Genomic DNA, 27,467 nt, shown 5'->3' with positions numbered 1-27,467 from the left:
AAAAGGAAATTTTTGTGCTTTCCAACCTTTTCCATTAGTGGAATTTCTATCAAAAACAATCAAAATCAGAAGTCATCCAATCCAATTCGCGACATATTATATCACATGGAGGAAATTCCATTCCATTTACATGAAAACGGTGTCCAGACAGACACGGAGAGAAAGCGTGTGTGAGATAAATGGTTTAATTTAATAAAAAACTTTGGACAGAATGAATGCATGGGGGGGGAATGGGAATGCGCCGGAAAGCAAACTACGACTACGAGTCAATGCATTCACTTGCAGTATCTATCTCTGCACTTCTGTTTTTTTTTTTTCTTTTTTGGACTCGTATCTCTATCATACACACTCTGTATCTCTGTGTCGCTCTTGGCTCTTCAATTAGCGTAATTAATTCTGCTTTTTGAGTGGAGTGTGCGAAAAATGACAAAAATGACCAACGCAATGGGAATGGAGCAACTCTGTGTGCAAAACTGAGGCACGACAGCAAGGGAAAATCCCTCTCTTGTGTGCGTGTGTGTTTGTGTAACGGTGGCAGCAGCATCGCATCCCAGCAGTGGCATGAATGAACGCATGAAACACGTGACATTCCAGCAAAAGTTCGTTACGTTCAAAGGAGTAGGAGGCAGGCAGGTGGTAGGTGGCAGGTGGCAGGAGGAGTGCGGGCATACACTCGTACGCGTAACACAAATGCTGCAGTTGCAACAACGCCCGCTTTTAACGGAAATCGAATATGTGTGACGAATTATCACATAAGCGAATCAACAGATTGCGGATTCATTTTACTCTTTCGAACGGTTTGAGTGCATCTTTTTTTGTTTAATATAGATTTCATTGAATAAATAAAACAGATTATATTTTTAGCAGCACCATTTTACGAGCAGTCATAATTAGCTTACTGCATTTGAGTACTTAATGTTGAAATCACAGCTTAGCCCATGCCAGAATGCAAAATAAATACATTTCACGCATAAAATAAATATATTTCATATTTAAATTAAATAGTTTCATATTTTGATTAAATTCATATTTAAATTAAATATATTTTCCACATTATTTTAAAGTGTTTTATATTTAAATCGAATATGGGCAGTATTAATATTATTTACTTATATATTATATATTTTTAATGCAAAGCGTATTGTATTTATCTTCAATACGTTTGCATTTAAAAACCCATTATTTAATTAAAATATAGCCGTTTTTCTATCCATGATTAATCTCTGATTGTATGCGACTGGGCTCTAATTTAAATGTATTTTTATAGCTTTAGGTCCTCGGTTTAAGCGCATATAAAAGCCAAAGGCTTTTATTGTTTTCTTCTTTGTTTGCCTCTTTAACATGAACAAATCCGCTGAAAAGAGGACAAAATAATAGAAGAATGACACCCAGAATGAGTAAAAGGTAGAAGAATCACCCCCTGTAAAAGGTAGAAGAATGACCCTCCGAAATGGTGAAAAGCTAGAATAATGAACACAGCTGAATGGCCAAAACCCAGTCTCAATTTGGCAATTTAGAATTTTTCTGTGCTGTGCTGTGTGTGTGTGTGTGTGTGTGTGTGTGTGGTTTGTGTTGTGGTCGACACTGGTACGTGTTTGGAATTTAACTCTATTTTGTGTGTGTTGTTAATGAAATCAAAGCGAGTGAATGAACGGATGAATGCGGCAATCGAGTTTGAAGCCGGAACTGGAGCCTGGATAAGGGAATGAGAGCAGAGGAGAGGAGAGGATGTGTGTGTGTGGTGTGATTTGTATGGAGGAAAAGTGCATAAAGTTTATCGGGCATTAACTGCAGTTTCCAATCCTCAACTCGTACCGTACCCGTATTTCCGCACAAGTTTTTTTTTGTTTTTTTTGTCGAGTTACAACTTACTTGTAGCCCTGTAGCCCTGTAGCTCCGTGCTCATTGCTCATTGCTCACTTTGGTACTTACTTACTTACGCCTTCTTCGGTGTCCAACGAGGCGTTGGATTTTTAGCCGAGTTCTGGAGTGCACACACACACGGTGGCAGAGTGGCAGAGTGGCAGAGAGCGAGTGTGGGGTGGGGTGGGGCATCTGTAAGCTGTATTTAAAGTTTGCTTAAAGTTTTTAATTTAAATTGAAATGCGAGTTGCAGTTGCAGTTGAAGCGAAACGTTTGAGGCTGCCTTCTGCCTGGCACCTTGATTGACGCAATGAATGATTGCCCGAAATGCTGCTGGGAAGTTGGCCGCTTGGCTGGGCCTTTTGCCAAGAAGTTCTTGCTTTGAATTTATGCACCTGACACTTTTAGCCCATAAATCGAGCCTTCGATTGGGAAGATTCGTCGTTGCCTTTGGTTGGGAGAATTAACTGCAATTGAATTGTGCGGCGGGCACTTCATTTTATGTCAGAATCTATCAGAAAAAGTGAAGGGTCTAGTGGTACATAAAAATAATAAAAAATATTAAATTAATAGAAAAGGTAAATAAAGTAAAATATATCTTAAAAATTACTTGCAATAAGTAAGTAACTTTTGATGGGATTCTTCTTGAGAAATAATTATTATAAAATTTATAAAAGAATGTCGAGGTACATTTTCTTGAGTTCTTGAGTGGATTTCTCAATTCCCGCAACAAGAACCACTTGAAACTTTGCTGTTTACAGTGCCTGCTATTCCCCAATCCCCCATTGGAATTCCCATTCTATTGTTTGTGCTGTAAGTGGGGTAGTCCCCTGCCTTGGAGACTGGGGACGGGACTCGCTCTCCATGGGGACTCCCTCAGCTGCTGCAGTGCAACCCAGCCCAGCCATGTGTGAATGTTGTTTTATTTTATTTTCTGTTGCTGTTTTGCCTTGCAAAAAAAAAGTTTTCTAGTTGTGAGAAAAGTTTGCAACGATACCCTGTATGCCAAGGAGTATTCCTGCTTGTCTGTTCCAGTTGCAGCTCATTTTTCGTTGATTTTTTTCAGAGGGTATTCCACACTTTGTTCAGTTCATCTTTTACTGCTTTTCAATGGCTGTTCTATTCCAAGAGCTATTTTTCTTTCAATTGCTGCTGACATTTGTAATAATTGTTGTCTTAGTTTATTTCATTTTCCATTCCATTCCATTTCAATTGAAATTTTGTGCTGATCTTTATTACATTTAATTTTGCTTCTCACAAGACAAACCTTTAAATATTGGGCCAACCCCTGACCCATTGACCCCCAATCAATTTGTTTGCATTAAAACGATCTCTCAACAACAACAAGAAAACAACAAGGCCACGCCCTCAGCCCACGCAGACAACAGCGGGAGACACTGCAGATCGAAGTTAAAGTCGAAACAAGACGTGATTTATCGGCCAGGCCGAGACACACACGAAGCCAGCCACTGGAGCTGGGAGTTTGGGCCAACCTTTTGTAATGATAGCCGCTGGCCAAAGAGAGCTCCATAATTGCTGAGGCTCTGCTCGAACTTTGACTTGCAGACGGGTCTAGGCCTTTGTTTGCAGCTGGGACGGACTGGACTGCGTTTTGCTTATTGAAATGGCCTCTAATGAATGGCTTGGGGGCACGAACCGAGTTGCAGAAATGAGTTGTGTGACAGACAGCAGACAGACAGACGGACAGACAGACAGGTGTGTGTAGAGAGGTAGAGATATCTTCTAAATCATAAATCATCTATAGCCGAGTACTAGTCAGAGCATAAATCTGAGTTTTTAACAAATGTATTCCAATCTTTGAAATTAATTCTTTGACAGAAGTTCTCCCTGCGGTCAATGGCTTTCTTACCCTAGAAAAAAACCTGTGTTTATTTATAATATCTCACTATGATAGGGGCGAACCTTCACGCCAAGGAGAAGCCCCCCCCCCTGCCCTTCCGCCGCTCTGAGCCACACACACAAATCATTTCTCAATCACGTTGTCAGTGAGCTCTCTCCTCCAACAATTTGCAACGCGCGGACACGCATTCGCCCCTCCCCGCTGCCTTTGGGCTGCCTTTCATTACATATTTATTTTCATGTTTATTTATTTTCCGTTGGCTTTTTGCCCCCACCCGTCCGGCACTACTCCCATAGAGTACTGAACTGACCCTCCCCTGTTAAGGTCCATCCATACTTAATGTGGATTTAAAATGCGTGCTCATGCAATTTCTCACACAAATCCTTTTATTGCACATTTGGCTTATGCCGGGGGTTTACGTACCAATTTCGTACGCCTTGTGGCCCAAGCCACGCCCCCCTATCTGGTCCAGCCATCGCTTGAGGGCCAACAGCCAGCCCGCCGCCTACTTTATTGGTCACATAACAAAAGATTACAACCAACAGAGAAACACACACACACAGATGAGTGGAAAAGAGAGCCACACAGGGGACTGGGGGAGGAGTAGAGAGGAAAGCGGAAGCCAAAAATTCGTTTCGGACCTTGTCCCGTACTCCGCCTCCTCCCTGGTGATAGGAATCTTTATGTCTACGTGGTTATAAAAATATGATGAGAATTTTATTTATATAATATTACAATGTTTCGTTTGCTCTCTTTTTTCTAGCATTTTGGTTTCTGCTTTGTTGATTGTGCGAGGGGATTTTATTGCAGAGTCTCGAGTGCGGGTGACAAAATGTTTGCTGCAATTTAATATTGAGCCGAAAATTAGAGAAAACTTAATGGGATGCTCCTTAATTTGTGGAGAAACAAACAAGTATTTCGAGCGTACATCTTTCTTGCGAAATGGCAAAGTTTATATTTTTTTTAAAGGATTTTTTCTTAATTTTTTCTAAAATCCTTGAAAATATTTTTTGCCTGTTATCTATGATTCTATCATGTTTTGTATTATTTCGGATTATGTTATAGTAGTTTTTTTTGCATTGTTTCTTGTAGTTTTCCGGACTTTTTCGGGACTTTTTCCAGAATTTTTCTGAATATTTTATTTATTATTTTTCATTTTAAAATTTAATTTCTGGTATATCTTCTAGTATCGTTAAAATACTGCCACACCCATTGTTCAAGATTATGCTTATTTTAAATAATCTAGTGTTTTAATTAATCTATTTCCTTGGTTATTTTTAGGTCAGTGCCGCAAGAACACTCGCATGTAAAATGTAACTTGGTTTTATCAAAATGGTAAGTGTAACTATTAAAATATTTAAGAACTTGCTCGTAAAACGATAGAAGATTCCCCCATGTAACTAACCCACTAACCGATGGCAATAGAAGCTCCCAACAGTTGACTTTTGCTGTCCAGGCACTTTATTCAGACTACAAAAAAAAAAGTCTGATTGGCCAGATGTAAAACTCTGAAAAATCAGGCAGCTGGAAAAAACGAAATGTTTAATAAATTAAACGGAAAAAAGGAAAGGAAACAAGCAAATGTCGACAGCACCAATGTTCATGAAAATTTCAAAGCGACGATAGACAGCGCTGAGAGCGAGAGTTCTCCTCCCAGCAAAAACTCCCTTGAAGATTCTGTCCATATAGCAGCGGAATCTGTAGCATGTGCATAGAATGCTGATGGAGAGAGTTGGTTGCTAAGGGACGGGGAAGCACGAGTACGAATAGTTTCTGGGAAAGTTACCATCCATGCGCAAGCGGAAAGAGCTCTTCAAATATTCAAAAGTCATTCCATTACTAAAATGACTTGAAAATGTTTTTGCTGCTGCAGCAGCAGCGAAGTGAAACACAAGGGAAAGAGCATTGAATTCTTGTCTTTATTTTATTATTTTCTCGTTGCTACTGCTGTATGCTGTATGCTGTCTGTGCCGTCTGCCTTCTGGCCTCTGCATTTGGTGTAAAAATTCAATGACATTTCCTTTGTAGCGAATTTGTTGGAGAGCAGAGGAGACGCTGCTGACTCTGCTGCGATTTCAATATATGTTTAGCTGCTTGGCCCCGTCGTTTTTATACTACTACAGAATAGTAGTACTCGTACATACAGAATATTTTTTGGCAGCCTGACAGTCTGGGGCATTGAGTCTGCACTGACAGTTCGGATGGCTCCAAGGGAGCTGCAGCAGCAGCAGCAGCAGCCTCAAAAGAGGCGCCAGTTGGACGCCAAATGGAGGCCAAGAAGATGTTTTATCTGAAAGCCTGATGAGATGAATTTGGCCCTCTTCTTTGGGAGTAGTTTAAGGACCTTTTCGAATGGCAACTGTGGTAGATTTTGACACTCGATTTCAGTGCTGTTATATGCTCATTTTATTTATCTAGTTTTCGGGGACTTTCTGTACAAACCAAATTATTGTAAATTTGTTCAAAATGAGTCTGGCAAACGCTACAAGTATTATTCGTATTTGCAATAATATGCCCGAAGATGTTGTCGCATATATTGAAAGGGTGGGCAAGGCCACCAAGGACGAAATCATCCTGGAGATGTCCAAATTGAAGAATCCCTGCTGCAGCAATGTGGCACATCTGCTCCAAGCAGTGAATATTGCCCTGGAGCGCGGCGTGAAGTGGGGAATTCTGAAAGAGAGCCAGGGAAAGATTCGAGATTGCAAAGAAGAAGCTAATCCCAAAATATACCAAAACACCATTCAGTTCGTTTTATATGTAATACCTTGATATAGGGGAAGTAAAAAATAAATTTCCCTATTGGAATATATTATTTATCCATAGGAGAAGGTAAATAATTATTTTAAACAGTTTCAACTTCTACGCCTGGAGGGGATCGGCTTCAGATTTCGATGTGTGAAAAGACTAAACAAAAATTTATGTGTAATTTCCAAGGAACTTTCTCTCTGAACTTATCTCCTGAGAATGCCACTGCGCCACTTAGTATTTTGATTTAATATATTCTGGTATTTTCTAGTAATTTCTATAATTTTTCCATGCAAAATAATATTGCTGAGGAACTCCATTTAGAATAAAATGTACTTAATATTTCGCGCAGACCACGAACTGCAATCATTTCACTCGTAAACCCCATTGAATTCCAAACAAAATTTGAAGACACGACCCAACCCAAGCCTTAAGTTTTTAGTTTCTAGAAGTGTTTTGTTGAACACCCAACCAAGAAGTTGTTGTTGAAGGACTTTGTGGCTCCTGTTGTTTCAACAAACAACATCCTGGAGTGGGGTCCTTGAGTACAAGTACAAGTTTTTGTGTCGTTCGCCCTGAAAGTGCGGTAATTGATGTCAAAATGTCAATTACCCAAAATGTGCTTAAAACACTTGCCACGCACACCTCCGGGTCTGGGACCAGGGCCCCCATAAGGTAGGTAAAATGGCACTCAAGGAGTGCCCATCCAGAGCAGCAGCTCATGACAGCAGCTAAAGGATGGGAAACAATGGCAAAATCGATGGGCGCCCCCGCCCCCCAAAAGTGTTTAATTGGCTTTGTGTGACCCACACATAAAAATACTTGGATTTACCGTCCAGTAAAATTTTCCAAAACTTAAATTTGCATACCCTTCACCACCCCCCGCACCTCCCGCACTTTCATCCCATTTTTGTGAGGACTTGAAAATGAAAAACGACAAGGACAAAAGCCTAAATTGCAGTTCACAGTGAAAATAAGGATAAGGAAAAGGATAACAAAAAAAGGATAGACGAAAGACTCTTACCTCTCACCTCTCTGCCGGCAAAAAGAAGAGTTTTTTTCATCGAATGCGTTTCGCAAACGGAATGGTCTTTCAATTTCATTTTTCATTTTCCTGAATTCATTAAACGTAATTACGTAATCACAAAAGGATCCAGGGAGAGAATCCACACAGTTCCACAGAGTCCAGGGTCCAGGGTCCAGACCTGGTCCAGGCGCATTCCCTTTGTTCAATGCCACGTCTCCCCTCCCCTCCCCTACCCACCACAGGCATTCATTCGCCTGTTCGTTGGCTTTGGGCCATTGAAATCGGAATATTTAATTGATTAGGAAATGAGTTTGAGCCGCGATTGCAGGCCCAGGCTCGCCCTCCTCCTTGACGATGAAAAGTTGGCTTTTGTGGCTTTCGAGACACTAGTAGTGGGATATTCCATTCAGGCAAATGAATAATTAGCAGATCGTACGCATAAGCTTTTGAGTTTTTCTTTCAATCAAAATGGGGATGATTGCAATGAATATGAATTCTCTAGCAGACACACAGGGCGGGAGCTCCTGCCATTCCTTCAGCTATTGGAGTATATCTAATCATCACAAATGTGGTCCAACAAATGCATTAACAGGCCGCCGCAGCATTAGGCTCTGGCCGTGTGGGTGGGGGGAGGGATGGTCAAGTAAAGTAAGTGCCATATAAAATGCTCGTAACATTTCACGTGCCATCAAAAAAACACACACAACACGAATCTCCGTCTCTCCGTCCTCACTCCCTGTCTTTGTCTCTTCTCCTCTCTCCCTGTCTCTGTGGATTTGCTTACGCACACCATAAGAAACACTTTTAACTGCCACGCAGGACAAGAGCCGGATGGACTCTGCTCCCTGCCGCTCTCAACACTTATACAAATTGCCTACTAAACAATTTATCTCAATGCTTGACAAACACAACAAAAACAAAAGGAAAATCAATTCCAATTTTCCTAGCGAAACTCTGGACGTAATCAAATATAATTTTTAACTATTTACGAGTACATTGGCATACATTTCCCATATAAATTATTAACATTAATGCCCCGCACGGGTCACACACACACACACACACACACACACACACACAGTGGAGGGGGAGCCTCTGCCACTCGACACCACTACGATGCCACCAGGCAGTGGGCACACACACACACACTGGAATAAATAATACGAACCCATAAGCGAAATGGAAGTGCCTCATGCTCATACTCAAGCTCAAGCTCCGCCCCAACGCCCACCCCCACCCGCACAATAATTGAGTGATCATAAATATGTGAGCATCGGCTTTGCCAATACTCCTGCCAGTACTCTCTCTCCCTCTCTCTCTATCTCCCCCTCTGTTTTTCTTTTCTTGGGGGAGGACTTTACCGCCCTTCCTCAGCCTCTTTTTGCTATTGTAAGTCGTAGAAAAAGATTAGCTCTGGCCTAATGTGGGGGCGGTGGAGGAGTGCAGTCTCTCTGCGGTGCAGAATGCCAGATATTAATGGGTGTATGCCCCCAATGGCTGTGGGTTCTCCGTTTCCCAAAGATACAAAAGTCAACACTTGGCCAGGCCCCTCCATCTGATGAATCATTCAAGACGCCAGTTTGGCAGCAGCTACAACTTTTGTCGCAGTTTTTATGCGGTTCGTGATTTTTGGGGTCTTCCAGTTTTGGGGTTTTTTGGCATTTCCAGGGAATATTATTTCAACAGATTTAACATGGGTATAATTAGTTGATATTCTTAAGAATATTTTCCCTTAAATTCCAACTGAAATTATCGCCTTCTTAATCCAAAACTTTCTCAAGCCTAAGCATCTAGTTAGTCACATTAAAAATACTTAAGAGACAGACACGATTCTCCATCAAGACTGCAATTAATTATGGAATCAATAATAATAAATTTAAATACACTGAGATTTTCGGTTGAGTTGACCCTTTTCCCACCTTCCCAACTAAAAAGTTATTCATTTTTCCCTTCACCACCACTTTTTTTTCATCGCATTGAAAACTTTCAGCATTTCCATTTTACATGGATTTTTGCTGCTCTGTCTGTGGATGTGGTATTGTGTGGCATGATTCTTAATGCAGTTTCCTTGTTATCTGCCTGCCCTGCCTGCATTTGAATGCCTGCCCCGACGACTGTCTGGGAGGTTTGCCGCAAGAGATGCATGCAATGTGTGGCAGGCGGCAGGCAGCAGGCGGCAGGCGGCACTACCTTCAGGCAATTAGTCAAATTTCATTGGGTTGACTTGGTTGCGGCCGGCCTTTTGTTTTTATTTTATTTGTTGATTTTATTTAATATTCAGTGGAAGTGGAAGCGCAAGGGGCAGGGGCAAACTCGAAGACCGGTTTAGCGCGGCCCCTGACCTGACCTTTTCCTGCATTGCCCCTCCTTTGGGGGCTAACTCGTGCGTTCTGTATCGAAATCTTAATTGTTTGAAGCCCTTTTTTAGGGGGTCCGGGGGGATAAGGATAACTGCTTACAAATTGTTGAGAGAACATTTCGAATAGAGTGTGTCTACAGGTGATGAAAGCAATATGTTTCCATCTGTTCTGTTCGGCGCGTCTGTGGGGTCCCCTCTTTGTGTGTGTTGATTTTGCTGAAGTGTTTGTGCCCCTTGGCGTGGCATATCCGTAACGCAGCACAAAAGGCATCGCTGAGGTCAGGAAAAAGGTTTTATTTGGTCATGGGTCAGCATTCGAATTCAAATTCAAATTCGATTTGGTTTCCTATGAGCATAATGAAAAGTTATGTGATAATTTCTGGCTACTCATCATCATAACATTTTTGGGGTGGGGGGTGAGGTGTGCTTTCTTCTTTTTATTCTATTTTATTTTACTTTCTTTGTTTTGTTTATTTTTGTGGGTATAATTATTACGAAAAGGGTTCTGTTCTGTTCTGCTGGTGGGATCTGTGCAGGGTTTTATTGTTAGCTGGATTACTTCTTTATTTAGGGAGGGATCAACGATTTCTGAGTGCCATTAAGATATTTTTAAGAGGATTTTAAATGATTTGGAAATAATGTAATAATGGAAATGTTGATTAGTTCTCCCATATGCTTTTATTGTGGCTGTGTTTTGAGGGATTAGATTGATTTTTTTCATGTAATATTTCACTACAGAAAATGCACAATATTAAATTATAATAAATATAATCATGTAGCGAGCATTCAAGCGAATTTTGATGGAGAAATCAAGCTAAATGCTAGCCTCACTCTATCGACAGCTTTAAAATGGCAATTGCCACACATTTGTAGCTGTTTGTAGTTGTTGTTGTTGTTGTTGTTGTTGTTGTTGTTGTTGTTGTTGTTGCTGTTGCACATCCTGCAACCATATGAACAATTATGTGTTTGCATTGGCAGCAGCCAACAGAACAGCCAACAGAACAGCCATTCGAACGTCCAGCCAACGTCCAGCAGCCGCCTGTAGTCGGAGTCGGGGGCTAAAGTGCATTCGATCGAAAAGTTTTCATTATGCTCCATGCCACGTAGCCACGTTGCTGCTACTACTGCTGCTGCTGCTGCTGCGATGGATCCCTTGCAAGCCTGGGAACGTACCCAATGTCCATGGAAGCGGAGAGAGAGAGAGAGTGAGTGAGAGAGGCTATCAACGCTTCAGTTCATTTATTTGCAGAATGTACGTACCACCAATGTACGACGAGCGTGTATCGGTGTGGCATGCCCCTGCTGCATTGCGCGTGGGAGTGTGTCGGCGTGTGTGTCTGCGTGTCTGCGTGTCTGCCATTCAGTCAACTATTTAGCACTTGCACAGTGGGGTAAATTGTCCTACGCACAGAGCCATGAAATTGAATTGCCATCGTCCATAGTCCACCGAAAGAAAAATGATGAGCCTGAAAAATGCTGAAAAATTGTGCCACAAATAGGGAAAGAAACATTTTTAAATAGAAGAAGGGATGCCCTGCCTTAGAGCAAAGCGATTATTTATAAATCTAAAGTTACTTTTCATAATGCTACACTGCAGAAAAAACACCATAAATTGTTGTTGTCCTTTTGTACAAAAATTTCCGATTGAACTTTCCGCACCCATCTACCAGCCTAAGCCCCCCTCAATCCCCTTTTGCTATTTGTAGGGTATCCCCACCGGTATAAATAAATAAATGAAAAAAGCAACCATTCATCCGTTCATTCATTCATTGTAGGGGGCATAAAGCCAGCCAGCTATTAGGCGTGTCATTTGTAAGCCGATTAAAAAAAAAAAAATACAGAAACAGAAACAAGGCTTCGAAGGCAATGTTTTTTACACAGTCGATTCTGCTGCTGCTGCTGATACTGTTCACATTTGAAGGATAATTATAATAATTATTTAAGCGTGTCGAAAAAGAGAGTTACAATCAGTTTTCCATTTGCTGAATGCCCAATCTGTGTATGGCTCTCTCTATATATATATATTTCTGTGACTGTGTTGGGCAGGTCTAAATGACAGTTCAATAATGACCACAAACTGGGCCAAACGATTTCCATAATTTTTGCCACATTGGAAATTGATTTTCAATATCCACTGATTTTTGGCATAATTTGTGTGCAATATATATTTTATTCATATGCCTGTGTCAAGGACTAAAATCAGATTTCGAGTGTTAATGGAAGTGTGAATTTGAACAACTAAGGGGAAGGTTAATGAAGGGGAATAAACAGTAGATGCCACATGCAGTCTACGGGAAAATATTTTATTTGTTTATTTATTTGTAAATTTGAATTAAATTACAAAATTTCATTTGTAAATAATGTCACAATTTCCACATCATGTCTAAAATTTTCCCACTCTACTGAAGCTGCAGCTAAATAAGTCTGAGATTTTTTTACGATTGTAGTGGCACTCATAAACTCATAAACCAGCACAAAGAAAAGCCCAAAGAATTCCCATAGCCCCCCCCGCATTCGTGTGGTTGTGTTCGTGTTGGCGTTAATAGGCTTACTTTTTATAAAATAAATCGAATGGATGCGAAAAATATGTTAAGAGATTGATTTTGATGCTGTGATTGGAATAGAAAGCGTTGACAAAAGTCCACTTTTTATCGCCCTTTTTATCCCTCACTCTCTCGCACCTTGGGAACGGACCCCCAGCATCGCTTGCATTTCTTCAACCAACCAAATCTTAAGCGCATTAGAAATAAATTGAAAAGTGGGTCCGAACAGTAAGATATTCCCCTGCCCCCAGCACGCCACTCAGGTTTTGGTTCTGCTGAAAAGCTGATCTGCGGGGCAGCATTTCAAATATCTAGCTGCCATAGTCTCCAAAATGCAGTCTAGCCGAAAGAAACTCAACCTTAGAGAATATTAGAGAATATAGTAAAGCCAAAATGAATTTTCAATTCTCAATGTGAAAAGCGGAAAAACGGAAAAACTCTTCAAACGTTTCTTCGAAGGTTTTGTTTGGTTTTGTGCTCAACAAAAGTTGAGCAGCATTGTAGAGCAACATCTATGTCTTCTGTTGGCAACATATTGAGACGCTATTATTTCCCCTTATCGTACATTATGTTGCAACATTACCCCTGCATGTTGATACAGTGCTGAGAAACATTTGCTTTGCAACAAATCTTCAGCAACAAGCTGCAACAACACTTTCTCATGGAGGGGAAATCGTAAGTTTGAGTCTGCAACATGATTTGGCATGTTTCGTTACTCAAAATTCTCGCCAGATGTCGTCGTTACAATTTTACATCTGTGTGTTTGCCATGTAGCAGAACTTCAAGCAGCAAAACTAGGTTTTTAATTTTTAATCTTTAAGAATTCATTTAAAATTTTTCTAGTTTTTAATTTATTTCTCACCATTTTTTCAAAAGAAAAGAAAATTATCTGATGCTGTTAGCAACATGTAAGGTAGCAAAAAAATTACCCCTTCGTAAGATTCATGCTGAGAAATACTTTCTTATCAACAGATGTTGAGCAACAGTCACCACAACTTGATGCACACTTTCCCCTTTAGAGGGGAAATCGGAAAACTAACTCAAATGGCACTCAAACTCTGCAGCACTGATGCTGGCAGCACTTAGAACATGTTGCTGGCAACATTGAATCGCGCATGTGAGACATAGAACTTCATGCCGGTATTAATTCTAAAGAGATGCATTACTTATGTATAAATCGAGCATTAATATTTAGAATTAATTATTCTTCCTTAAACATATACTCGTATGTACATAAAAGATTCGCTATATTTTTCAATCGCTCAGTGAAAGCTTCTTTATTATGTTTTGTTTGCGGCAACTGATATCAGAGTAAATGTACAATTACCAGGAATTCCCTCAATAAAAATATTTTGATTTTTAATCAAAACAATCAAATATTGGCAACAGATTGCAATGTTTGTGTTGCAATATTGGAACTGTAGCTGTGCTGTATTTGATCGTAATTTCCAATAGATTTGATAAGATGCGTTTGTCTATTGGGCTATAAAAGGGTAAACCTTAGAGGAGAATTATCAGAGTCTTTGCCTGCTTGGGCTTTCTTTCCCTATGTGGGGCGTATAACGTAACACCAATTATTGGAGATGGTAATATACATATGTACATATGTACAATATTAGTATTTGCAAGTGATTCTCTGACTGCCTAAACATACTCTTATTAGATTTTTACCCGTTCGTGAAGATCGGCAATGGGTACTATTACATTGAGAATAATAATAGAGCGAACTGGTATCAGGCGTATTTAGCTTGTCGGAAAATGGGCGCCGAGCTAGTCAGCTTCGAGACCCGTGAGGAGCTGGACGCAATGGATGCGTATATACCTATTGGGTACAGGTTGAAGCAATACTGGAATACAGGGCATGCATGTCTGGTTCTGAAATGCTGAGCCCCTTGCTGACGACGTTTGGTATCCCGGAGAGCCAAATGATAGCGGTGGCAACGAGAGATGCGACATATTTGTATATAAAGGAAAGAACGGCACTGCCATAAACGCTGCGGTGTGCGAGAGGGTTGAGCTATATATCTGTGAAGTTCCATTGCGAAGGAAGTGTCTTTTATATGGTAAACTTTACAGACTTATTTATATGTATGTATATGTACATATGTACAATAGACTGCTACGCAATGAGAGCAATATTCTACAGGAATGCCCGATAAGTATGAATTGAGTCAAAGTGCTTCCAAAAAGTATTGGTTAAATGATCTGATAAATGCTCTGCCCACTGATTAATTATGAATTCGTTTAAACTGGCATGAACGATTAGGTGTTCCAGAGAACCATAAATTTGCAATCATAAGATAAGATAATGGCATGGCATAAAAGAACTAGCTACTGGGCTAAGCGACGCAGTATTGGCAAAATGTTTGCAAGGTTCACTTTATGTCTGGCCGCCTTGGGGCTGCTCTCCCTAGCTGGAGCATATAATATTACATCACATGTGGTTGATGGTAAGAATTATTATCTTATTACTAATTTTATTATTATTAACTTATTATCGTTGAATTAGGAGTGCCTGAGGACCTAAACATAGCTACAGCCCCATTTGTGCAGATCGGCGATGGATACTATTACATTGTTGAGAAAGAGTCATCGAATTGGTTTCAGGCTTATTTAGCTTGCCATGAAATGGGCGCCGAGCTAGTCAGCTTCGAGACCCGTGAGGAGCTGGACGCAATTGATGCGTATATGGGACCCGCTGACGGTTTTTCTTTCTTATGGACTTCTGGAACTGATGCGGCAGTTAAGGGCGAGCATGTCTGGTTCACGAGTGGCGAACCTTTGCCAAGCACTGTTTGGGGTTACGCTCAGCCAGATGATCAGGGTGGTAACGAGAGATGCGATGTTTTAAATAGAACTGGTGCTGTTTTGCCCCGCATCGACGATGCGGAGTGCGGAAGGCGTCATGGGTATATTTGTGAAGCTCCTCGCCCGAAGACAGCCTCCTTCGTTATTTGGTAAAAATAAATTGCATAAACGAGTGTCTTAATTCAAACGAGTATCCAGTACTATGTACGTATTTATATCGGGTAGGAGGGTGGGTGGTATATGGACAAAGCAGAGTACACATCTCTAACAATTTCACTTGCACTTATCATGAGAACATATCAGCAAGAATCGCAATGTATTGAATGGCAGATCGAACCCATACAAGAGGCGCTTCAATTACGATTTTATATTTATATTATATTATTTATATTTCTAGGCTGGCCCTATCGTAGTCTTGGTTCATGGTTTTTTTTTTTTTTTTTTAATAAATATTACTGAAAGTCGAGATTAGATCGAAAAAGTTAAACTCAAATGCATTAAATATTAAATAATATTAAAACGGCCTCTGTCGGATGCTTTTTGTAGGTGGTCGCGCGCCTATTCACCACAGATTAGTCGATTTTCTCGTCAGGTGTTGCCTTTGCGATTTTTACCTCTGTGTAGTTGCCATGTAGCAGAATATATAGTACAAAATTCACTATTTAATTTTTTATATTTTTTATTTTAAATTTATTTATTGGAATAAATTGGTTCTTCTTTAGAAAATTATTTCCTCTTATATTCATAGAAAAAGAAAAATTTTGGTAAACGGCTTAAGCCATATAAAAAAAACTAAGTTATTAACTCCGCTTAAATTCTGAAATAACTAAAAGTTCCTTTGAATTTATTACACGAAAATTGAGTTGCAACTTAAGTGACAAGCAACAAATATTGTCTGCACTCAGACCAATTCCCACACTAATTGCTTGATTTGTTGGAAGTATTCTAAACGCTTTCAGAAAAGACCTCAAACAAAGAACAGAATAGCCATTCTTCAGCCTAATCCGCCAGCCCAGACCCTAATTACTCACATCAGAGATAAAGAAAAATGTATGAAAGATGGATTCTTCACGGTACAAGCCATCTAAACAAAGCCAAAAATCTGTTTGGTAATCATCTTTTGAATTTCCTGTGCTGAGCAACAAATGTAGAGCAACATGGGTTTGATGTTGATGGCAACATGCAAGGAAACTTTACCCCTTCGTAGGATTCATGCTGAGAAACACTCAACGTTGTTGGGAACATTACCCCTCAATGTTGAGACTCACCAAGCAACAAATGCTGGCAACATAGCTCATTGTGGAGAAATTTAATAATTTTACTCCAATTTCAGCTCTTGGAGGGGAAATCAAATTTCACTCAAACTCAGCAGCAAGGCTGCTGGCAGCATTTACAGTTTGTTGCTGGCAACATTGAATCGCGCATGTGAGACACGAAGGCCGTTGTTTTCAGCCGATGGATTTCCGCTTTTCAAGTTTTGACTTTCGACGCGAACGGTTCGTGCCACCGGTAAGAGTGAAAGCCCCAAGACCCAACAGAGGCCCCAACTACACTGCGCTGAGCCCTTGCTTAGAACTTCATGCCGCATGCCGCAAGCTGTTCCATGCCGCATTCGTAACATTTCGCGTGTGAGTGTAGTTTCGGCGTGTTGCAATGATTGTTACTGCAGTGAAAGTGCAACAACAAAATATTAAACACGAAAAATAAATATTTAAAAAATCCAACAATACTAAAAATATATAGAAATTATTAAAAAAAAAAAAGAGAGAAGAAACAAAAAGTTGGAGATCAAATAAATAGAATTACAAAAACCAAAATCGTGATAAAGTGGAAAAACTTAATAATACAATATATAAGAACATTATATAATGATCAAAAAAGCTTGATACAAAAAAAGGGATAATATTTGATGATAAAAAAACAAAGCTCGATCATTAGGATACAAAAATATCATTTAGAGAATTTCAAAGGATATATAAAATCAAATATTATATAAATATAATTTAAATAAATTTCTTTGCGTTCCAAACTGAAACAGAAATCTCAACATTCGTTGATATTCTGCTATGATTTTCCGCTATGATATTCTGCATTTCCAACAAAATTTTCAATATTTTTGATATGGATAGAAAAACTTAAGCATTCTTCAGAACCTTTTGCTATTTTTAATACTCTTGATATCCCTTGAAATGCAACAGAAATTTGGATTCCTTGGCTCTGGATTTTCTGGGAATTGATTGCTGGATCGAGTATATCATAAATAATTCCAATGGAAATGGATTTTTAGATTGTAGAAGCTGCGAAAATTCTGGAATTATTCGATTTTCATAGAACAAAATAAAATAGATAGTAATTGCGATTAAACTTGAGTGGATTTTCTAGTACAAATATTTTCTAAAACGAACATAAATCACATACAACATATTAATAATTTAATTCCCAAACCCAATTCCTAACTTTAGCTAAACACCAATTAAAACATTTAAACACAAAAAGATGTAAAACATTTAGAACCATAAAAAAAAATTAATTGAAGTACCGGAAAAGAAAGCCGCAAACTTCCGTTCCCCTTTGATCTTCGCACGAAAACGAGATACAATAAAAACATATAATTATAATAAATACATCATAAAAAGAAGGCGCCCACCACCATTCAAAGGATCCCCGGATCCAAAGGAGCAGCCGGGATAACTTTTGTCGCGTTTTCGCGTTTTTCCTATTAGAAAATCCCTTTTACGCGCTCCAGCATCCAACAACAACAAAAAGAAAAGAAAAACAAAACAAAAGCGAAGAAAAACCAAGAAAAATCCAACAAAGAAAAAGGAAAGAAAAAAAACGAAGTGAAGGGAATTCTGCTGCACGTCTTGAAAGTTTTTTGTGTTCCGTGTCCTCCCGTATCCTGTGCGCGGAGCGGCAAACAAAGTAAAAGTTGCAGGCGAAAGTTGTTGTGCAACGTGTGGCAAGTGCGGCAAGTGCAGCAGCAGCAACAGCAACAGCAGCAGAAGCAGCGGGCAACTTTAATTCGATTTTAGTGTAACAATCAGTGCAAGAAATAAAACAACGAAAGCCCGACTCACCTGCCTGTGTGTGTGTCTGTGTGTGCGTGCCACGCGCGTGTTCATTCGTGCCACAGAGTCTCTGTGTGTGTGTGTGTGTGTGTGTGCACGAGAACTGGTAAAGTGGATTAGCAGCAGCAGCAGCAGCAACTGTTCTTTCTTCCTCTCCCGCGCCACAGCTCTTTGGATGCCCATGTGCGAGAGCGTGGTATCAAATCTTTCATCTACCGACTGGGGTATGTCACTTAATGCACTTACATTACATTTGACATTAGGGGTACTCGTTAGGGGTACCCTATCCATAGTTGTAATTCATTTTATGTTAAAGGAGGTGTCTCCGGCACCAGTAAAACTTTTCGAACACAGACAACTTTTTTCTGCAAGTTTCGCGTCGCGAAAAAGTTTATTAAGAAAAGGGTGCAAAGGGCAATTAATATTTATTTATTTAATTAACAATAATAATACAAAAATAAAATAATAATAATAAATAAAAGGAGAGGAAAAAAGAAAACAAATTAAAAATATAATATTGCTAAAAATCAGTTAAAAAGCAATCATTTTAAAGGGACATTTTTGAGCCGATATCTTCGTTTTCTATCCATATTTAATTCGGTTTGAGCGGCTATTTATAACTTCTAGCGAACTTCTACCGAGCCTCTACCAATGGATGACATTCAGGACTATTTACAGCAAGAATAATGATATCAAAACCCGACATTTGCTATTGCTGCTGCCATAAATGAAACCAAACTAAGAAGCAGATGGTCCATAGTCCGTATATTCCCTCATCTATCTACTCATATTCATTCTGCTCTCTGTCTGGAATACCTTTTAAGCCCCAAGACTCATAAAAACCACCTTAAACCCCAACCAAAAAACACCTTTTAGCCGACACCCCACTGCCTCTGACAAGCTTTTATGAACGTCTGGAACGAACCCCTTTTTTTGGGCCAGAACTGAAACGAAACTGTAAATAGTTTTCTGAACTTTAAGCCTGGTAAATGTTACATTACACACATTCTTTGCGTGGGGTGCGGGGGCGAACAGCAGAAAGGACAATGAAAATGCAGAGCCCAAACGTAGCAAAAGGATCATCAGGACTTGAAGAAGGCAGAAGAGACATACAGATATACAGACACACCGTCACACACCGCACAGCACAGCACCCACACAGGCGAAGGCGACAATTCCCGACATTCTCCACATTGTCTGCATTTCCTTTCGTGTCGCACCACCCCTCTCTGTGTCTGTCTGTCTGGCTGTCTCGGTGGACTCTTTTCAACTGTCGTTGACTTTTTGCATACTTTCTAGCCTTTTATTTGCTTTATTTTATTTTATTTTATTTCATTTTATTCTGATTCTGATTCTGAGTCTCATTCTCATTCATTCAACAAAAACACACATTTTTCAATGCTTTATAATTTACTTAAAAGAGTACCCGACTGCGGAATACACCCGTCTTGCCCCTCCCTTCCTTCTCTCACCCTGTCTCTCCCCTGGCATAATTCCCATTGTGTGTCTGGAACATTTTTAGGCCTTTATGAAAAGAGCTCTCGACATTTCTCAGCATCTAAGTGTGTGTGTGTGTGTGTGTGTGTGTGTGTCTATTTGCGTGCGTCTGTGTGCGTTTTAGATTAGCTTCACTTATTAGGTTCTCCCTTCCGACGGCAGTCTGCATTTGGATTTGGATTTGAATTGGGACTCAAACATCTGATCTGCCCCATATGTACGAGTATTTTTATGGCAACTTTATTGGGGCGAAGCAGATTGGGGGGCATTCTCCTTTGCAGCTTTACGCTTTACCATCCAAATGGTTACAGGTAAAACCATAAAGCAATCTTTAGAGCGTGTCATATTTAGAGGGTTCTTCTTAGAGGTTTCCTTTGGATTGGTTTCGTGATTTATTGTTCCATTTGTGGGTAGAGAAAAGTTATATTTTAATAGTTCTAGGAGGCACTTATGTTCGTAGCTTTTGTGTTCCGTTTAGATAAGTGATTTTAGTGGGTGATTTTGAGCAAAAGTGTGTGCGTTTTATGGGGGATTATTTGCTAAGAACTGGATGGTAAAAAATATATTCAAATAAATTCTGCTAAAGGTAAAATTTTCTCTTCAAACTGGTATCATAATCAGAGTCTAAGAGAGCCGTTTTAATGTGATATTAAAAGTATGAGAGGTTTTATCTAGAGATTTTGCTTAAAAGAAAGCTAATGGCTACGTTCTCTACAAAAGAAAAATATTTAGAGAGCGCTACCGGTGGAAAACCAGACCCTATGGAAAGGTGCATATATATTACTTGACTCACAGGGATCTCCTGCTTCTAAAGCGATATCTTAGATCTCTTGGCGTATATAGTGAACTCTTCTGCCTGTAGGTATCTACTCCACGTACATTAAAATCATTTATCTACAGAAATTCTGCTCCTCCTTTGGCGCACACACTCCTCCATTTATTCTACGTAATCCCATCCACATATAATCTCAATAATTCCCTTTCCAAATCGTATTAAAAATAAAACTTCTTTGTATACATATTATATATCTTTTGAAATACAATCTCTGTGAATCGCTTCCCCGTAAGCCATCCCCCCATCATAAGCCAATTATCGTCTTATAAAGTATATCCGCAAAAGTCTCTTCAATCTGAAAAGCAGAGCAGCATTTATCGAAGCTTTAAATGCGCTTTAGCTGAGAATTTCGGGGTCGGGTCTTATGGTTTGGTTTGGTTTGGGGTTGGTTTTTTTTAGGGGATTCCAATTTAAAGCCAGAGGGAGAGGGTGGTAGGGAGGATGTTTCCCTTCTCTTCTCTTCTCTCTATGAAAAGACGGATGCGGTTAATGCAACTGCTTAATGGCAAAAACTTCCATCCCGAAAACTCCAACTCCCGCCAAGGCAGTAAATTATGAAACTGCATGGAGGGAGTCTCTTGGCCCTGCCCCTCTGCCTCATCCGTGAAGTTAAACACTTGAAATCTGCCACGAAATCAAAGAGCAGACTCTCGTAGACCGCCAGACATGCGAACCGTCTTTCGAGTGCCCCACGGCCCCAGAGGAACGATGACGACGACAACGACGACGACGATGAAGTTTTGTGCAAGTTGTTTGGAGTAGCACCACCAAGTGGCAGTGGGGGCAAGGGAGGTGCACCTGGATACGGTTACCCATACCCGTATTCCTCCCTCCATATTCCCTGACACACATATTCTTTGGTGAAAATTAAAAATAAAATAAAGAACGTCGTGGGTAACATCTTCCACCTGCAAATGGAACTTTACTTTTTAGCACTCTGTCTCCCTCTCTCTCTCTCTCTCTCTCTCTCTCTCTCTGTCTGTGTCTCTGACCATTTTTAGATTTTATTTCACTTTTGGCCTCCACACACACACACACCTGCAGGACGAGGCCTGAATGGACTTGTGCCTCTGCATCTAGCTCCCTTTTTTCCTTGGAACCCCTTTCCCTTCCTTTGCCCGACTACAAATAAATCTTTGAATGGCTTTAACATGTTTTCAAGTTTCAGTTTCGTGTGCGCGTTCGCTCGTCTCCTCCTGTTCTGCGTTGATTTATACATGGTAAATAATTTATTGGTCGGAGCGCAGGAAATTCTTTCTGCTTTTCCTCAAAATGCAAGGAAATGGTTTTCACTCTCTCTGTGTGTGTGCGGACACTGCGGCTAGAACGAATTTTAAGTGCCCCATAGATTTCTTAATGGATTTTTTTTTTTGCTGCTGCTAGATGTTGGTGGGGATGCGACGGAATGTGCCGCTGATTAAATATTTTTAGGGGGCATAAATTCTTTATTTTAGAGGCAAATTGATTTGTCGGGAAGTTTAGGCGCGAAAAGGAATTGTTTTGTCTGGCTATTTGGGTATAGAAGAAATTTATGAAAAATTCAGTACTTTTTTTTTTGGAAAATAATTAAGTAAATTTTGGTTACAATTTCTGAAACTTTTTCTTTTAATTTGTTCTTAAATTGTTCTAACATTTTTTTCCCTTTTTTTTATATCTTTGATTTTCCTTATTTTCTTTGAATATTTCTTGCTTGTTTTTTAAATATTTTTTCATCTTTTTTCGTACCTTTAAGCACAGATTTTCTCTCAGTGTAGTATGCCAAAATACTTGAATGAAATTCATTGAAATCGAAACGGCATCAGAGTTCAAGGGGAGGATGGAGGCAGGCAGCAGGCAGTCAGCCGGCAGGCAATGCTTCGATTACTGCTTCCTTTCTCACCTCTCCCGTAATCCCTTTCCCAATCATGCTGCCACTTGCTCCCTCCTCTCTTGTTGCCCCTCCTCTCATGTTTATTCCGTGCCTCGCGCTGACTCTCTGCCCCGCTCTCATCTTGATTCCGTTTGACATGAGCGACGAGACGTTCGACGGAACTGTCGGCACTATTTGAAACTTATTGCTCGCTCGCCTGTCAACGGCAACATCGTCAAGTCGAGAAGGTGAACGGAGGAGCCCAAAAAGGAACCGGGGATAGATGGTTGGGTAGGGATCCCCCCTGGGATGGGGGGTATTTTTCTGTTTAGATGACTGCAAATTCGATTGCGACTGCTGCAGGGGGCAACAAGTTTCACCCAAAACCAATTTGTTGTTCCCCTTCGCCCATTTGAATATTTCGAAATTCTGATAATAAATAGATGTATTTCAATGGTGGAGCGGAATGGGGAATGGGGCATGGTGGTGGCACGGGCTACCTGTGCGTGGGCTTCAATCAAGCGTTGCACTCTCCCAATGGATGGCCACAAACACAGAGCTAGAGAGAGCGAGAGAGAGGGAGATCGGTGTAAGAGTCGGAAACGGAATGGGAGTTGAAGTTGTCGTCGCACCTTCTGCTGTGAGCCGTCACTAATGATGGGGCAAACATAATTGCCACGCCCTACTGCGATTGCATTGCCTACCAAAAAAAAAAAAAAAAAGACAGACAAGAAAGCCAAACAAAGGGCGTTTGGCCTCTGCCTCATGACAGTGCGCGTACGCGAGGTATTGAAATGTTAATGAGGAAACAGACAGGGCAGACAGACAGACAGCAAGCCATAGAGAGGGTTGAGTGAGTAATTCGGGGAGTTGGCACTTGTGAAAAATTATGAACAGCAATTGGGGTTAAAAGGTGCAAAAGAACTAGAGAAATATCTGAAAAGAAATAAAAGGAAAATGAAATGCAAATGCAGAAAAAGCTTCAAAAATGATTCATTGTAAAATCATTTTTAATGTAGCTCCAATTAATAGGGTTCTCAGGTTCTTTTAATTATTTCCGTTAAATATTGCCCCCTAAAGCCGTTCCTTTCTGTCTTTTGTGCTTTATTTTCGTGGAAATCTATTCAAATATTTTTTATATTGCATCTATCCCAATGTCAAACTGTTTAAACCTCACTCGCAAAACATTTCATAGGTCCCCAAAAAATGTTCAGCTACTGAAAACAGTCAAATCGTTAGGAGGCTTTACCCGTAAGTACAATGGGGCTTTTAAGGGAGAGGGTTTTTTTTTCCACGTGTGTTACCATGTTGGTAACGAGGCTGATTAGCCTGTTAGCCTGTTAGCCTGTTAAGTGCGCTATTTTCCATCCATTCTTCTCGTGTTGGCAGTTTTATCTGGCGGTTATTATTGTCTGTCCAACCGTCCGTGCTGTGGATGCTGTAACCAACTGTAACCGACCCACCGAATGACTGACGGATTGATGATGGCTCTCTGATGGCTGTTGATGGCCCCCCCTGTTGACTGATAATGATATATGGCTATTGAAATGTCAAAATTAATAAGCCTTGATGGTCGTTTAATGAGCCGCCGTCGTCATCGTTTCGCCTGTGTGTGTGTGTGTGTGTGTGGTGTGTTCGATTGGTTTTGCGTCATCAATGTGAAAAACCGCTGCGCTTCTCATGTGTAAACGAGTTGTCTATTTGTCGGTCTGTCTGTCTGTCCATCAGTCTGTTTTCTGTCTGTTTTTGCTGGGTAGGTGGCCCCTCTGGTTCAGCTGTGAGATTTGATGAGCTGTGAGAAAATCTGACTAGACAGCGAACGGACGGAAGACTGCTTCGTTAAGGTTTCAAAACTCAAAAAATTACAGAAATTCCAAGAAATTATATGGCAGATCGCCAATTAAAGACACAAATTCCATAGCTTCGGCTTTTTCGCTTGGTTAATTTTATTGCCTGAAAATTGTTATAGACGTGAAAAATCTATGGAATCTATCGATGCTCCTGATATAATTTTTTATAAGGACCCTTGGCTGCCATCAGCTGCTTTCTTCTCAGCTTGTTGAAGGCCTCTGCCTGCTCCACGCTGTCCGACTGCTGAAGTGTGGGATAGCTAGACTTTTGCTTGGATTGCGTGTAGAAGGCCACATCATTGTCGCGCACCTCACCGAAGAGACGCCTGAAGAAGCTCGGCTTGCGCGGTGGCTGAAGCAAGGATTCCGAACTGACGATCGAGGAGCCTGGCGTGCTGGTTGCTGGTGTGGACTCCTCCACCTGTGGCTTGGCCTTGGGCTGCTTTCGCTTTGTGGAACGGTGGCGCATGAGATCGGCCAGGCGCTTGATAAAACTGCTGGCGCCACTGCCCAAAACACTGTCGATTTCCTCTTTGAGCTTCTCCGGTTCGATGTCCTTTTTGTGGTGCTTCTTGGCAGAGTGGTTTTGAGCCTTGTCCTTGTCTAGATCTTTATTTTGCTCCTTTAAATCGTTTCTCGAACGATTTTCCGTACCGATCTTTTGCTCTTCCCTGGTTTGGTTCGGTGGTTCTTCTTTATGAGGATCCTTTCGGGGATCCCTAGGGGGATCCTTGAGCAAATCTTTGATCAAATGTGGTTGCTGCGGCTTCTGCTGCTGCTGCTGCTGCTGCTGCTGCGGCTGCTGCTGCTGTTGTTGTCTTGTTTTTTCTTCATTCATTTTGGGACTAGAAGCGGGGTGAGTGCTGCGTGCCCCACAGCGTTGATACTCCAACTGTGCGTTGCCGTCCTCCTCGAAGCTGTTGATGCTGCCACACCAGCCGCAGGCGGTCTCCGGAAGCGGCACACTGCACTGCTTGTATGTCCTGCCACCGGCTGAGGTTCGGCTTTCATTATCTATTTTTTGGACTTGAAATTTGGGTCTGGCTCGTGTCTGTTGAGTGCTGTGCGGCAACGTTCCCGTGGACTAAAGATTGGCGATGGGAGGGAGGGAGGGTTAATCCTTTACTGAACGATCGCAAAAGGATGCTCTACGCACCTGCATGGACGCTGTGTTTGGTGGGGGATTGAAGTTCTGCGGCGGAATGCTATTTGGTGGCATCTGCATCCCGTAGCAGTAGCCGTAGCTCTGGCCCTGTGGCGGCTGACAGATGTACCACGGATGTACGTACATATTGGGCCCCATTGGAGGCGCTGGCTGTTGCATCTGGGCGATGTAGTATTGCTGCAACTGCTGTGCGTCCATATAGGGATACGTGACGGGAAAGGACATGGGCGATGCTCGCTGCTGCTGTTGCTGCTGCTGCTGCTGCAGTGGCTTTGTGGGTAAAGGACATGAAGCCATTGCCTCTCGATCGCCGTTTAATCGGATAGCCATGTTGATTGGTGTTTGGAAACAAGGAAAAACTTCAACTTATTCTTGACTTATTCTTACCTTGTTGTTGGGTTTATTTTTGATGGTATTTTTTTTTTGCTGTTAAATTATAAAAGTGAGCAAATGATTTTCCTGCGTTGGATCTGTGGGTGAATTTCCATTTGCTATTTCGTTGTTTACCGCCTGAACGGCATATTTGGGCCAACGGAAAGACATAGGATTTTGGTGTTGATTTTGATTTTGGTGGGAAGGTGGGAAGGGAAAAGTGTGTGTGTACTGAAAGTGTTTGCCGAAAAGGGTTTTGTTTTTGATTTTTTACAGTTAAATACGAGTAGTGTACAGTTTTCCAAAGGCCAGCCTAGGTTGTGTTTTTTTTTCCTTGAGAGAACACCCTTCAGACCCTCCCCCAAGATACGTATGTAGTACATGTTATGTACTACATATGCAAACATTTTTGTTCATGGAATTGGCAGAGAAAGATTTTAATTGTTTTTATTTGATGAATAGCAACAATCAACAGTAGAAAGATGAAATTATGCTTAAAAAAATGCATTGCTAGACGAAGATTTAAATACACTTAAAAATCGATTGCCCGTATTAAATCTAAATATAAAACTACTTCAAAATAAATTAAATATATTCAATTTGTAGGAAATATATTTAATCTAAGTATGAAAATTTTAATTTTAAATAAAAAATATATAAATTGTTTTTAAATATGAAATGTATTTATTTTATGTATTAAATATATTAAAATAAAATATTTTCATATTTATGTAACTGAAAACAACTCAATATTACAATATCCACGCTCGCAGAATATCCATTGGTATTAATTGTGTAACCTAAGTGTAAATATTAAAATTTCAGTCCATTTTTTGTTTTCCCTTACTGCCATGCAAACATCTGCTCAATATCGTAATACCCTTTCCCAAGGGCATAACAAACACATGTGTATGATCCCATTCCACCGCGCCCATTCTTTTCTCTGGAGGCAAACAATCTGTGCATTGAAATGAATTTCACTTTGTGGTGCAGTCGCCACGTTTTTGGGGTGGAAACATTGGGGTACACCTGCCACCCATTGTGCCTATATGTGCCTGTGCCTGTGCCCCTCTTTTCCTGCTCTCTGTCTGCTAATTAAAAGTTCAATGCGCAACATTTTCCCAACAAAGAACAACAACAGCGACTACAAGGGGCATTGACAATGACAACGTTAGAGAATGAATGGAGGGAGAAAAAAAAAGGTAAAGTGGCTGGAGGGGGTAGAGGAAGGGTTTCGTGGGGGGTACAACAAAAAAGAGCATGGCTAATTTATTTTTTTAAGTATTCCCTTTTCTTTCCCTTTCCATTTTTGCTGTTGTTGTCGTGGGGTGGACGCTGTGTCTGTGTCTCTTCGGATTTCATTGTGTACCAAATCGAGTTTTTAATTTTTTAATTAATTGCACAACGAAATATGCAAATTGGGCATTGGGCAACCGGAAATTGGGTAGAAAACCATTATGGGATTCGGTTTGAAAGAAGAAACCAAGGAAACCAACCACGAGAAAGAGTGGAAAAATGGCTTAAGTTGGAATAAAATGGCACTAAATAGGCAAATGGAAAGATTTTTGAATGTAGAAAGAAAGAACTCTGGTTTAAAGGCTTAAAGATTTATGATAGATCTT

The 27,467-nt window shown here is 40.6% G+C and overlaps 3 protein-coding genes across 6 annotated transcripts in view; 2 read left to right on the top strand and 1 right to left on the bottom strand.

Annotated features, from left to right (window-relative positions):
* Positions 1-5,005: 5,005 nt before the first annotated feature.
* Positions 5,006-27,467, top strand: part of LOC111082928 (protein madd-4) — a 77,549-nt gene continuing 55,087 nt past the window's right edge. For 3 of the 4 annotated variants that reach the window (XM_022379179.2, XM_022379177.2, XM_022379175.2), the window contains exon 1: positions 18,312-18,501. The gene's annotated coding sequence lies outside the window, so the exon portion shown is untranslated. Of the gene's footprint in view, positions 5,060-18,311; positions 18,502-27,467 lie in introns of those variants that run through there. The other variant, XM_022379176.2, reaches the window with a different exon arrangement.
* LOC111082933 (C-type lectin 37Da-like) lies at positions 14,368-15,362 on the top strand. The gene is made up of 3 exons (XM_022379186.2): positions 14,368-14,489; positions 14,548-14,851; positions 14,911-15,362. The coding sequence occupies exons 2-3, from the start codon at positions 14,710-14,712 to the stop codon at positions 15,360-15,362; spliced, it is 594 nt and encodes a 197-aa protein (XP_022234878.2). The 5' UTR covers positions 14,368-14,489; positions 14,548-14,709.
* Positions 24,379-26,154, bottom strand: LOC111082930 (putative uncharacterized protein DDB_G0271606). Its single transcript, XM_022379181.2, has 2 exons — positions 25,465-26,154; positions 24,379-25,392 (listed from the first exon to the last, which is right to left on the bottom strand). Exons 1-2 carry the CDS (start codon positions 25,801-25,803, stop codon positions 24,448-24,450), a joined length of 1,284 nt encoding a protein of 427 aa, XP_022234873.2. The 5' UTR covers positions 25,804-26,154; the 3' UTR covers positions 24,379-24,447.

Source organism: Drosophila obscura, unplaced genomic scaffold (assembly GCF_018151105.1).
Source record: "Drosophila obscura isolate BZ-5 IFL unplaced genomic scaffold, ASM1815110v1 contig_179, whole genome shotgun sequence".
NCBI lineage: Eukaryota > Metazoa > Arthropoda > Insecta > Diptera > Drosophilidae > Drosophila > Drosophila obscura.
Note: the sequence above shows the minus strand (reverse complement) of the source record. Positions and strands in the feature narration are given on the sequence as shown.

Bases quoted from the DNA above. Each gene is read 5' to 3' on its own strand.
- LOC111082933 (XM_022379186.2), top strand. From the start codon at position 14,710: ATGGCATGGCATAAAAGAACTAGCTACTGGGCTAAGCGACGCAGTATT. The intron at 14,852-14,910 runs GTAAGAATTATT...TCGTTGAATTAG, and splicing joins TACATCACATGTGGTTGATG to GAGTGCCTGAGGACCTAAAC.
- LOC111082930 (XM_022379181.2), bottom strand. From the start codon at position 25,803: ATGGCTATCCGATTAAACGGCGATCGAGAGGCAATGGCTTCATGTCCT. The intron at 25,393-25,464 runs GTGCGTAGAGCA...GCCAATCTTTAG, and splicing joins CAAACACAGCGTCCATGCAG to TCCACGGGAACGTTGCCGCA.